A 14,268-nucleotide genomic window follows, 5' to 3' on the forward strand; every position below is an offset into this window, starting at 1 on the left:
TTTTAAGTAATTTAATTAATTTATTTATTTTTGGCTACGTTGGGTCTTTGTTGCTGTGCATGGGCTTTCTCTAGTTGCGGCAAGTGGGGGCTACTCTTTGTTGTGGTGCATGGGCTTCTCATTGCGGTGGCTTCTCTTGCTGCGGAGCACGGGCTCTAGGCGCGTGGGCTGCAGTAGGTGTGGCTTGTGGGCTCTAGAGCGCAGGCTCAGTAGTTGTGGCACACGGGCTTAGTTGCTCAACGGCATGTGGGATCTTCCTGGACCAGGGATCAAACCTGTGTGCCCTGCATTGACAGGCAGATTCTTAACCACCATGCCACCAGGGAAGTCCTGATGTTAGCCTCTTTTATTCAGCATAATTTTTAATATTTTTCTGATTATAAAAGTCATAGGGAATTAACTAAAGAACTATTAAAACTAACTACAAATGAGATGGACATATACTTGACATACAGAAATCAATATCTTTCTTATTCACCAGTAATAATCAGTTAAAAAATGGCATAGGAAAAAAGAAATTCTGTTCACAATGACAACAAAACTGTAAATACCAGAAATAAATTTAACAAAAATTTAAAATTGTAAAACTTAAGATCACAAAAGAAAGTGGGAAGATAAATTATAAAAATTGTTGTATCTATAATTTCAGTGTAATGTCAATCAAAATTTCAATAGCATTTTTTGAAAAACTTGACAAACTGTTCTAAACATAGTATGCATTTGAAGGAAGAAAATGCTTAACAATAGCTGGGACATTTATGAAAGAGAAAAGTGAAAAGGACTTGCCCTACCAAAATAATAATTAAGCAGTATGAAATTGGTGAACACACAGATCACTGGATCAAAATATAGAGTCCAGAAACCAGTCCACACATATATGAAAATTTAGTTTTTGATACAGGTGGTCTTTCAAATCAGTGAGATGAGTCAATAATAAATAACATTAGGAAAATTGGACAGGTGTTTGAAAAAAATTATGAGACCCACTCCCTTACATTATACATAAAAGTAAAGCCCAGATGAAAACTAAATGTAAAGAACAGACCTATAAAAGTATTAGGGGAAAATGAGACTGTATAATCTTGGCATGGGGAAGATCTTAAGCAAAGCACAAACCCAGAATCCATAAAAGAAACAATAGATATCTGACTGTAAAAACAAAACTTTGTGTCCATCAACAGATAAATGGATAAACAAAAATGTATATACATATAATGGATATAATGGAATATTATTCTGCCTTAAAAAGGAAGGAAATTCTGACATGTTAAAATGTGGATGGGGAGGGTGGGCGGGAGATGCCAGAGGGAGGAGATACGGGGATATTTGTATATGTATGGCTGGTTCACTTTGTTATACAGCAGAAACTAACACACCATTGTAGAGCAATTATACTCGAATAAAGATGTTAAAAAAAATGTGGATGAACCTTGAGGACTTAAGCTCAGTGAAATAAAACAGTCACAAAAAGACAAATACTGTATGATTCCACTTATATGAGGTACCTAGCATAGTCAAATTCATAGAGACAGAAAGTAGAATGATGGTTGTCAGGGGCTGAGGGGAAGGGAGATGGAGAGTTCTTAATTAATGGATAGAGTTTCAATTTTGTGAATGAAAAAGTTCTGGGTATTGGTTGCACAACTGTGTGAATGAACATAACACTGCTGAACTGTACAATTTAATATGGTAAATTTTACATAATGTGTATTTTACCACAATTTAAAAAGAAACTTCTGTATGATAAAAGTACAGTAAGCAAAGGTTAAAGGGCAGGTGGCAAAATGGAAGGAAACACTTGCAAGTTAATAAAGAATTAATATTCATAATATATAAATAGCTTCTATTAATAAAACTATTCAAATTGAAGAATGTGTCTAGGACTTGAACAGGTAATTCATAGGTGAAATAGTCAAAGATAATTCATTTATGAAATGTGAAATAGGAAAGAAATACAAATTAAAAGTAGTACATTTTATCTACCATATTGCCAGGAATTAAAAAGAGTCCTTAAGTGTGCAGCAAACCAAACTTGTACATTTTTAGTGAAAATGTAAATTGATTATGCTTTTTTGAAAAGCAACTTGAAATTATCAAAATATAGTACACTCAAATCCTTTGATTTTGCAATTCTACTTCCAGGAATCTAGCCTAAAGAGGTATTTGCACATATGCAGAATAGTATCTGCTCAAAGACAGTTATTACAGCATTATTTGTAAGAGCAAAAAATTGGGGGGAGAAGCCTAAATGTCCACTAATAGGGAAATAGTTAAATTATGATAGTGTGGAGTATTTGGGGGTTTCTTTTTTAATTTATATTTGGCTGTGTTGGGTCTTCGTTGCTGCGCACGGGCTTTCTGTAGTTGCAGCGAGCGGGGGCTACTCTTCCTTGCGGTGCGCGGGCTTCTCATTGCAGTGGCTTCTCTTTTTGCAGAACACGGGCTCTAGGCGCTCGGGCTTCAGTAGTTGTGGCACGCGGGCTCTGTAGTTGTGGCTCACTGGCTCTAGAGCTCAGGTTCAGTAGCTGTGATGCACCGGCTTAGTTGCTCTGCGGCACGTGGGATCTTCCCGGACCTGGGCTCGAACCCGAGTACCCTGCATTGGCAGACAGATTTTTAATCACTGTGCCACCAGGGAAATCCCTGGTTTTGTTTTTAATCTAGTTATGTAGCTTTAAATTGGAAAGAATGGACTTCCCTGTTGGCGCAGTGGTTAAGAATCCGCCTGACACTGCAGGGGACACGGGTTCGAGCCCGGGTGCGGGAAGATCCCACGTGCCGCGGAGCAACTAAGCCGGTGCACTACAGCTACTGAGCCTGCACACCACAACTACTGAAGCCCACACGCCTAGAGCCGGTGCTCCGCAACCAGAGAAGCCACTGCAATGAGAATCTCGCACACCGCAACGAAGAGTAGTCCCTGCTCGCCACAACTAGAGAAAGCCTGCGCATAGCAATGAAGACCCGATGCAGCTAAGAATAATTAATTAATTAATTTAAAATAAATAAAGTAGAAAGAATACTTTATACCTATATGTTCTGATGTAAAACAATCTACAAAGTATAGAAGTGTATATACTTATATGCAAAGTATATAAGCTGCTGCATAGCACAAGGAGATCAGCTCCATGATTTGTGACGACCTAGAGGGGTGGGATAGGGAAGATGGGAGGGAGGCTCAAGAGGGAGGGGATATGGGGATATATGTATATGTATAGCTGATTTAGTTAGTTGTACAACAGAAATTAACACAACATTGTAAAGCAATTATGCTCCAATAAAGATATTTAAAAAAAAGACAATCTACAAAGTATAAGTGGCAAATAATACAAAACTTAGGTAAATAAAACCCAACTATATATATGCACATATATGAATATCAGTTCATACAAACAACATGCAACTGGTACTCTTTAAATTGAATCAGTAGACTCTTAAAGAGAGCATAATCATGTATTGTATAATTTTAAAAAATTATACATGGGGAAAGTTATTTTAGAAATTAGAAACATGTGAAAAAGAGAAGCAGCAAAAAATAATTATCCACAGTTTCGTCATCCAGAATCAGCAAGTGTCAATCTCTTTCCTAGTTTCTTTTTTTTTCCTCTACAATTATTTTATATAGTGGAAATATTAGTCTTTCTGAATAGTCTGAATAAGAAGAATTTTCTGAAATAACTGAATATTTAGGGTAAATATAATTCATACCTTTTTTTTTGTTCTTTAAACAGTTTTTTTCCACTAACAGAAGGTAACATGCATACCATTCAAAGTCTCTGTCCATTTTTGTCAAAAGAAGACAAGAAAGAATTCATTGCTCAATGTATACCTGCCCTTTTGGCCTGGACCAAGGAAGATGTTTGCAGTATCAATGGTTAGTTGCTTGGTAATAAATATTTCACTAATTATTGCTTGAGATGAAAGAAGTGTTTCTTAATATCTAAATCCAAATCTAGCAGAGATGAGTTATAGTTAATTTTTTTCCTAGTTTATACTTTTGCTGTATAACAAGTTGACTCAGTAGGACGAGTGTCATTGGAGAGTGGCTGTTACCATTTTGCAGGTCAGGAATGCTGCAGCCTTACGGGAAGATTCACAACCACAGATATCCTCTAATCATTTCTTTTCCATGTATACCTTTTTTTAGCTATGCATCATCTCTCCCTAGTCAACCAGTGATTGAACTTACAAAGGCACAAGAGGGAACAGCTTTTGTTATGTTTTAAACTTTTCGGACATTCTGTACTCTACCAGTTCATTTGCTTATTAATTTAACAAGCACTTACTGACCCTGGCTATATGGCAGTTCCTTTTGTAGAGAAGATAGACATAAAGTTGTATGTTAACTGACATAGCAAAAAGATGTCATGTGTGGAAGTGCAGAAAAGGAGTTTTCCACCTGTTTTGAGATGTTCTGGCTATTTCACAAAGAGAAATATTTCAACAGAGCGATGAAAGATAGTTTTCCGTATGGACACGGTTGGGAAAGGTATTCCAGGTACACAAAAACATAGGAGAATGCAGATAGTTCATTTTGGTTGGCATTTAAGGTAGAAAGTTGGGGACAGAGCTGTTAGGGTGCACAAGAATATGGATTTTTGAAGAACAGATCATAAAGGCCTTGTTTTGTCCATTATGGAGTTTGGACTTTAAGTGGTAGGAGGTGAGCTATTGGCCCAAGTTAGGCAGGAAGGTAGTAAGACTATCACATTTACGTTAGAAAGATTATTTTGACAACTGTGTGAAGGGTGAATGTGAGAGAAGAGATTAGGGGTAGAAGACTAGGTAGAGAGCTATGGGAATAATCATGATGAGAGATAAGAGAGCTTGAATCAAGGCACGATGGAAGAGGGGAGAAGGAAATGAAAGACGTAGGAAGTAGAATTGATGGGGTTCTGTGATTATATTTCTGGATTGGGTATATGGAAGTACCATTAGGCCTTATAGGAAACCCTATAGGAGACTTGAGGATTGGAAGGAGGATGGGGAAGGAGTATACAGGGAGCTAATGTTGAGTTTTAGACACATTAGCTTAAGGTGTTTTCGGAATAAATACTAAAATGGAGATTGTCAGTAAGCAATAGACTATTAGCTGGATGGAAATACTGCTTTCAAAGTCCATGTCATGTAGGTGATAGTGTAACCTGTAAATGAGTATGAGCTTGTTTAGGGAGAGTGAAGAGTGAAAAGAGAACATCAAGGGAACACCAGTACATAGATTTAATAGGTATGTGGATGGAGGCACATTTGAGAATAAGGACTAAAGATTTTAAAAAATAAGCAAAAGCAGAGGTTTAGGTAATATTCATCACCCGTTAAATGCCACAGTTCAGCCATTGGCTTTGGCATTGTTGGAATGAATAGTGGTGAGAAAATGGGAGCAGGTAGTCTGTTCTGCATGTTTGGTAGAAAGGGATGTTGAGAGAGGTGAAAGCTGGGGATGAACACAAGGTCAAAGGGGAAATATATGTTGTGGGGATGGAGGGGGAATAGAAAATAGAGACAGAATAACTGACGATAGCTCCCAGTGAGAAGGTGAGAGGGGAGGGCATGTAGGGCTGGATCTAGAGCAGTTAGAAGATACCAACCACGTATAGGTGAAGACAAGATAAGGAGAGGTGTAGGATGGAAGCACATGTAGGTATAGAGGGGGTTGGGAACTTCATGGCTTCATGTCTCTTTAGGTCATTTAATAAGTAAAAACTGGATTGTAGATTTTAAGAAGGGTAGGGAAAGTTTGAAATAGTGGAAGAAGAATATGTCCATCAAAGAACATAATGAAACAGAATTGCCTTGTTAGCACAAAGGGTCAGCCGGTGTCAAAAATAAACTTTTGTGGCATTAAGCTTTACCGTTGAGCTCACTTACGTAGTTAAACTGTGGGATTAGGTTGGGATTTGCAGTTCTGGAACAGGGATACAGTTGAACTTATAGTGCATGGAAGTGAGGATTACCTGATGGAAGTGTAGGTGATTTCTCCAGCACGGGTTATAACTGAAGAATGGCAGAGAGGGGGAAGGGGCAGGAGACAGGACCGCGGTGCCACACAATTATGTGCTGTTCACACAGACCAGAGGTGCCTAGCTGTGCAGAGGCCAACAGGAAGGGGAATGTTTTTAAGATTTGACAGTCAATTTTGCTCTTCCAGCCAAAGTGACAAAACAGAATTAGCTAAGAAATGCTTTTCAGGTATTAGAAAATCAGTTGTTTCTGATTAAACTTGAGCCTCTTCTATTTTGTCAGGAAGATTTTTTAAAAAATTCTTCCTCAGCCTTTAAAGGAAGATTACATTGTTATTAATTAATTAATTTTTGCTTTTTTCCTTGGTTCCCATTTGCCTACAGGGTAAAAACCTAAGTCCTTAGTTTGGCCTATAAGACATTTTACAATCTTACTGCAACTGATTTCTCCGGTTTTACCTCTTTTGCTTCCATCCTGGACCCTGACCATGCTAAATTCTCATGAATCTTGAACACTATACTTTCTTACAACTTTGTGCCTTAGCATTCCTTGGAGTGTTCCTTTTCTAGGCTTGCAGACTTTGATCTTTTGATAAATCCCAGTTCACACACCAACTTTAGGAAGCCTCTTCTGACTCAATCTGATTTCCTGTTCTGGGCTCTCAATTTTTGTCCATATTATATTCTAATTTGTTTTTAAGTCTGCCAGTACTGCTAGATGAGTCCCTTCACAGACTGGATTTTGTTCAGCTCCCCAGCATCTAACAGTGTACCTTGTATTCACTCATTTATTTGTTCTTCATTTAGTCAGTCAAAATAAATGTCTCTGCATCTCAGGCATCATGTTAGGGGGACATACGCTAGTGGTAAGTAAAACAGACAAGGTTCCTGCTCTCAAGGAGCTTACTTTATAATTAAGATAATAAATAAGTAAACATGTACACCTAGGGAATAAGGTCAATAATATTTTAACAACCTTCTATGGTGATGAATGGTAACTGGTCTTACTGCAATGGTGATCATTTTATAATGTATAAAAATATCAGAAAAGCTATGTTGTACACCTGAAACTAATATAACATTGTATATTAATTTTAAAAATAAAAAAGTAGAGCTCCTCCCCCCAAAATAAACAAATAAACATTAATGCTATAAAGGCAACAAATAAGTGATATTAGAGAAATGAGGAGATGCATACTTTGTATACTTGGGAATTTCAGTGTGGAGGCAGTATTTAAGCTGAGAGTTGAAGGATAAGGAGCCACGAGGGATACTAAAGAGTAGGGGACCCTTAAGAACTTCCCAGACATAGTAGATGCTTACTGAGTGAATATGAATTATGAAATAGTATGTTCTACCTTCCAACTTTATTTAACTTTGCACTCTAACTAGGGTTTGTTTTTTGAGAGGTAGGTATGCTGAATAAGTCGTATACTTAAGAAAACAGAAAAGTAGCATAGGTTAGTTTAATGCACAGTATCATTTACTTGCTTCCCAGCTTCCCCTCCACACTTTCTTTGCTGGCTGTGGAGACAGGGTCCCTGCCCTGTAGAGTTTGTAAGCTCATTTGTTTACTCTTTCATGTAAGCCCGAATTTTCAGAGTTCTTAACCTGGACACTTCTGAAGAAAGTTTTTAACCCATCTCAAAGTAGACTTTCTTTTTTATAGTAACAATACAATTTAAAACATTTTTAATTTTTTATTTTGCTTTAGGAGGTTTTGGACATCTCGCCATTTTCAATTCTTGTCTGCAAACCAAAAGCATAGATGATGGAGAGCTATTACATGGTATATTAAAAATTCTGATAACCTGGAAGAAAGATCATGAAGATATTTTTCTTTTCAGTTGGTAGGTAATACTTTATACAGTTGTTTTCCCTCTATTTGTGATGTGGACTGAGATTATGTATCTTATAGTCACAGTTTTGTAGAGCAATAAGATGGTAGACATTTCAGTCAGTCCGTGGTAAATATATGAAATTTAAATGTTTCCAATTGAATGTCTTTACAATTCTTCAATTTTTTTTTGTTTTTGTCTTTATCATAGTAATCTGTCAGAAGTAAGTCCAGAGATACTTGGTGTAAATATAGAAATAATCCGGTTCCTTTCCCTATTTCTGAAATACTGCTCATCTCCTTTGTCAGAGAGTGAATGGGACTTCATCATGTGCTCCATGTTGGCTTGGTTGGAGGTAAATTAACCTGCTGGGTCATCACAGCTACTGGGTCTTCGTGCATATCTGTGTACCAGAACTATTTGCTAATCTTCTTCAAGTAATGATTGTAGTTAGCTCCTTTGCAAACGTTTAAACACTTTACATAGATATGTTCCACACCAGCTACTACTTGACAGATCAGTAAAATGATTGAGGTTTAATGTCTGTCAAAATCATTCAGTAACAAATCTGCTAATTGCTTTTAAAATGTTCTCTCCATTAGCTCATCCTGGTATAATATTTGCAGTACAGCCCATTAAGGTTTTATCTTTTCATGACAAGTTTTTAGGTCTTTTGGTTCTAATTAAATTATTCTTAAAATGTACTGTTTCAGTATTGCCAGAGCAATGCATTAAAGATTAAGCAAATTCAGAGGGAATTAATGTTCTTTTTATGACCCAAAGCAACTAGATGTGTAATACTTATGGGCTGTCACATAGCAAGTCAGTCAGGGTTAAATTTGTCTGAATCTCTGCTTTGCCTGCTGTTAGCTGTGTGGCTTAGAGTATTAAAGTTTACCTAGTTGAGCCTCAGTTTCCTTATTTTAGAATAGTTTAACAATGCCCAATTACTAGGGCTCCTATAGGGCTCCTGAGAAGATTATAAATGTGCTTTTAATGTACTCAACTTGGTAAATGTAATTGATAATATTTTCTTTCATAGTTTTAGAACTAAAAAAGAACATTTCAGAATAAATGGATTGATTCTACTGATAATTCCTAATATTTAATTTTGAAACGAAGTTATTTTGATATAAAATATATAAATGTCTTCTGAGACTATGCATTTCACCTGCTTCTTTTCAAGTTTAGAGAAATGAAAGGGACTTTTCTTTATTGCCTTGATTTGTAGTATTCTAGAAGTCTGCTTACTTATTTAATTTTTGTTTCTTCAGACAACAAATGAGAATCAGACATTGTATTCTGTTCCACTTGTACAACTGTTTGCCTGTGTCAGCTGTGATTTGACCTGTGAACTCAGCGCTTTTTTTGATTCCACAACTCTGGATACCACTGGCAGTCTTCCTGTAAATCTAATCAGTGAATGGAAAGAATTTTTTTCTCCAGGCATCCACAGTTTGCTTTTACCTCTTTTGGTGACTGTTACAGGCAAGTGAAAAAGGAAATAATAGTGAGATTCATTGAAAATGACTTGTTGAAAAGTTAAAAAAAAAAAAAAAAAAAAAAACCTCTGGATGTTTAAGTCCCACAGTACAAAATAGTAAAAGAGCCAGAGAGAAATCTTGGCATCTCAGAAGCATCATATATGTTTCTGCTTTACAGATAAGAATTGAAAAATGGCAAGACATCCGAAGACCATTGAAAATTAAAATAATACTAATTCAGATAACAAGAATAGATTTTTTTAACTCACATGTCTTTTTTTTTTTTTAAGGATGAGATAATAGAAGTCATTAAATAGTTGAGATTATCTGAAATATATATTCAGTTCATGTTTCTAGTTAGGACTGCTTAAATGTTTGTCAAGTTTTTATTTCATTTTCTTAAGTAACATTTGGTTGTCTGTGAATGGGTCAAGCTGTATTACTCACTTTGTTTTGGGGTATGAATATTTCTTTCCTTTTTGTCATCAGGAGAAAGCAAAGATACATCTGAAACATCATTTCAGAATGCAATGCTGAAGCCCATGTGTGAAACATTAACTTATATCCCAAAGGATCAGCTATTGAGTCAAAAACTCCCTGCAAGATTGGTTGCTGGCCAAAAAACAAACTTGCCAGAGTATCTCCAGACTTTGTTAAATACATTAGCCCCATTACTCCTTTACAGAGCTCGGCCTGTGCAAATTGCTGTTTATCATATGCTATACAAGTAAGAATTCTTTCAATTGAATCAATGTCGTGGTGCTCTAAAAAAATGGAATATATATTTAGCTTTAACTTTTAGTCATTAAAAAAAGTCACAGTTAAAACAACAACAAAGTAAGCTTGACTATGCATTTCAATAACAGGGATGCCAAGTTTTTGATCTTTTAGATCACTGTTCTCCATGCACAGTTTATATTTAGATAGTCCTGACCATGATGGGTTATTTCAGAAAAAACTCAGTAGAAAAAATATACTCATTACAAAATAAGTATTGGTCTTTCTGCTTTTAAGCATGATTTAACAATGAACCGTTTAATATAATTTAAATATTCTAACTTCCAGATTGATGACTGAATTCCCACAATATGATCAGGATAATCTAAAGTCATATGGAGATGAAGAAGAAGAACCAGCCTTGTAAGTTTTTTTTTAATACAAAGCTTCTTTGACTTACGGGGTTACATTCCAATAAATTCATTGTAAGTTGAAAATTGTGTTGAGTCAGAAATGCATTTGAGGGGCTTCCCTGATGGTGCAGTGGTTGAGAGTCCGCCTGCCGATGCAGGGGACCCCCGGTCCGGGAAGATCCCACGTGCCGCGAAGCGGCTGGGCCCGTGAGCCATGGCCGCTGAGCCTGTGCGTCCGGAGCCTGTGCTCTGCAACGGGAGAGGCCACAACAGTGAGAGGCCCGCGTACCGCAAAAAAAAAAAAAAAAAAAAAATGCATTTTAGGGCTTCCCTGATGGTGCAGTGGTTAAGGATCTGCCTGCCAATGCAGGGGACACGGGTTCGAGCCCTGGTCCGGGAAGATCCCACATGCCGCGGAGCAACTAAGCCCATGTACCACAATTACTGAGCCTGCACTCTAGAGCCCATGAGCCACAACTACTGAGCCCGCGTGCCTGGAGCCTGTGCTCCCCAACAAGAGAAGCCACCACAATGAGAAGCCCACGCACTGCAGCAAAGAGTAGCCCCCACTTGCCACAACTAGAGGAAGCCCACGCGCAGCAACGAAGACCCAACACAGCCAAAAATAAATTAATTGATTAATTAATTTTAAAAAATGCATTTGATACCCCTAACCTACCGAACATCAGCTTAACCTCACCTACTCAGCCTCAGAACACTTACATGAGCCCACAGTTGGGCACAATCATCTAACATGGGGACTTCCCTGGTGGCGCAGTGGTTAAGAACCCGCCTGCCAATGCAGGAGACACAGGTTCAAGCCCTGGTCTGGGAAGATCCCACATGCCGCGGAGCAACTAAGCCCATGTGCCACAACTGCTGAAGCCTGCCGCCTAGAGCCCGTGCTCCACAAGAGAAGCCACCGCAGTGAGAAGCCTGCACACTGCAACAAAGAGTGGCCCCCGCTCACTGCAACTAGAGAGAGCCCGCACGCAGCAACGAAGACCCAAGGCAGCCAAAAAAAAAAAACAAAATCATCTAAGAGCCATCTTATAAAGTGTTGAATATCTCATGTAATTTATTTATTTATTTATTTATTTATTTATTTATTTTGCGGTATGTGGGCCTCTCACCGTTGTGGCCTCTCCCGCCGCGGAGCACAGGCTCCAGATGCGCAGGCTCAGCGGCCATGGCTCACGGGCCCAGCTGCTCCGCGGCATGTGGGATCCTCCCAGACCAGGGCACAAACCCGTGTCCCCTGTATCGGCAGGCGGACTCTCAACCACTGCGCCACCAGGGAAGCCCTCATGTAATTTATTGAATACAGAAAGTGAAAAGCGGAATGGTTGTCTGGGTAAGAATGGTTGTGAGCGTATTGGTTGTTAACCCACGTGATCGCTTGGCTGACTGGGAGCTACAGTTCGCCGCCACTGCCCAGCATCATAAGAGAGTAGTGTACTGCATATCGCCAGCCTGGGAAATGATCGAAGTTCTTAGTATCGTTTCTATTGAATGCTTATTGCTTTCACACTATTGCAAAGTTGAAAAATTGTAAGTCAAACCATCATACGTTGGGAACCATCTGTAGTTTGCTTTATTAAATTCTCATAATCCGTCATAATGACTTTAGAAGACTGAGGCAATACAAAAGCTCTAAATTTAAAGTATATGTTCCTTCAGATCTTGTAAGTTTATCTGTAAGATACAAATGAAATTTAGAGTTCACCCAAAGAGATAGTTACTCTCTCTTCTTAATTGTTCCTAAATCATTTTCAGTTTGCTACTGTTTAGTAAAACTGTCTTTGGCCACATGGGAGCTGTGGGAAGAGTATATCAATTCAAAAATCTATTGTCCACCCCTTTGTGCAAAGTATTAATTAAACATTGAGGGGAGAATACAGTGTTAGGTAACAGTATTTTTCTTAAAGAGTTTATAATCTAATTTAGATGATATTACCCTATAATAGAAGACAGTGTATGACAAGTGCTAAGAAAAAGGATGATGTTAGAGGAACAGAACTGCTGTGCCAGGAAGAGAAGACATTCTTGTGAGGAAGAGACATTTATGCTGGACCTTTCAGATTAGGGAGCACTTCAGTAGGGCAGGGGAAAGTTGTGTGAACACCATGTGCAAAGGCATTGAGGCATGAGTGTTCAGGAAATGCTTGGGGAATATTCAGTAGTTGCCATTTAATGTATTTTTAAATTGTCTAGATCTTCTTCCACTGGAATGTAAGCTCTGTGAAGGCAGACATTTTTGTCTCTTGTTCCTGACTGTATTCACAGACCCAGGTTTTTTGGCCTAAAACAGTCATGAATAGTGCTCATTTGTTGAATAAAAGTATAAATGAATATGTGTGGAGTAGGGAAGGAGGGTAGAGTGGAAGATGAAGCTGGAAGGGTAATGAAGGGCCTTCAAAATGACATTTTCTAGGAGTCGGGGCATTGTTTGGTAGAAGATGGGATACCACCAGCTGATTCTGGCAATAGTATGAAGCCTAAACTGTACGAAGAAGCAAGCAGAGGGGGACGCCATGCCAGAAGTCATAGCAGTGCATGCAGGTTAGTGTAGAAAGTAGAGAGCTGTTGTTTGTAAAATCTAGTGACGGTTGGTATGGAATGGAAAAGGGTTGGTACATGAGATGGTGGCGTTGAAGGTAAAAACTTAAGGGCAGAAGCTTAAAGAAGACTTGTTTATGGACTGGTAGTAGGAAACCACAAGGGAAGAAAGATCACAGAGGTGAAAGGAGAGAACCAAGCTAGAATGTCAGAGAGAAGAGAGTTTGACAGGAGATACACGCAAGTATTTCACTTTTTGAGAATCTTATAAGCTCATCTGTAAGTGTTAATGAGTGCAGTACTTCCGTAAAGAAGAAAGTTACTTCACATTGTCATGAATTAATGTGAATGTTAAAATTTACTTCGTTGAAGAAACACAGAGTCTTATGATCTTTTTACCCTTTATAGGATGATAAAGGACCCGATAGGATTTGTTAGCCCTAATCATTCCCCTGACTAGCCAAGGGACTTCAGACTAATAATTTAGCTTCTCTGGGTATCTAATTTTTTTTTCATCCATAAAACAGAAGGTTGAAGTATATGTTTTCTAAAAGGGTCTTTCCTTTCAGTGCTAACCTCTAGAGTTCATATTTTATAGCATATTTTATATATTTATAAATATAAAAATTATATTTTTATATATTTTATATTTATAAATATGGAAATGTAGGTATATATTTATATAATACTTTATGTCTTTCAAATTCTGTAACTGCCTCTGTGAATTAGGGGTCAAAATTGAATCTATAAAGGGGGACTTTTAAAATGGTTTTTGGAAAATAAAGATTTTTTTTAAATGCTTGAAATTTATACGTGCTGTCAATTTGTTAAGGGACAAGTTATGAAGAAAATTGTGGTGTTTAATCATTGATTCTTAGGTCACCACCAGCAGCACTGATGTCTCTTCTTAGCACTCAAGAAGACTTACTAGAAAACGTTTTGGGGTGTATTCCTGTTGGACAGATAGTTACTATTAAGCCACTGAGTGAAGACTTCTGCTATGTTCTGGGATACCTCCTCACTTGGAAATTAATACTTACTTTCTTCAAAGCTGCTTCATCTCAGGTAAATAAAATGAGATGACTTTTGACAGTTGTGTTCTATATGTATTTCTCTGTTACTGTCCTAAACCCTTTCCTTCCCCTCCTTTTGGAAAAAAAGGGGAAATGCCTCACATTTTAATCTAATCTTATCTGGCTAATTTCAGACATTCTGCTAAATTTATTTCTGTCTCTGCTTCCTCATCCTCCCACAGGTTTTTACACACACACACACACACACACACACACACACACAC

At 37.9% G+C, this 14,268-nt stretch overlaps 1 protein-coding gene across 2 annotated transcripts in view; it reads left to right on the plus strand.

Annotated features, from left to right (window-relative positions):
- The window catches only part of LTN1 (listerin E3 ubiquitin protein ligase 1), a 66,902-nt gene that overhangs the window by 41,564 nt on the left and 11,070 nt on the right, over positions 1–14,268 (plus strand). Inside the window, exons 19-25 of one of the 2 annotated variants that reach the window (XM_081234755.1) lie at positions 3,732–3,874; positions 7,675–7,810; positions 8,009–8,153; positions 9,073–9,286; positions 9,772–10,009; positions 10,348–10,422; positions 13,850–14,036. In XM_081234755.1, coding sequence (XP_081090881.1) covers positions 3,732–3,874; positions 7,675–7,810; positions 8,009–8,153; positions 9,073–9,286; positions 9,772–10,009; positions 10,348–10,422; positions 13,850–14,036 — 1,138 coding nt within the window. Of the gene's footprint in view, positions 1–3,731; positions 3,875–7,674; positions 7,811–8,008; positions 8,154–9,072; positions 9,287–9,771; positions 10,010–10,347; positions 10,423–12,846; positions 13,306–13,849; positions 14,037–14,268 lie in introns of those variants that run through there. The other variant, XM_081234756.1, reaches the window with a different exon arrangement.

Source organism: Mesoplodon bidens (genome assembly GCF_964165515.1).
Source record: "Mesoplodon bidens genome assembly, chromosome: 5".
Classification (NCBI taxonomy): Eukaryota; Metazoa; Chordata; class Mammalia; order Artiodactyla; family Ziphiidae; genus Mesoplodon; species Mesoplodon bidens.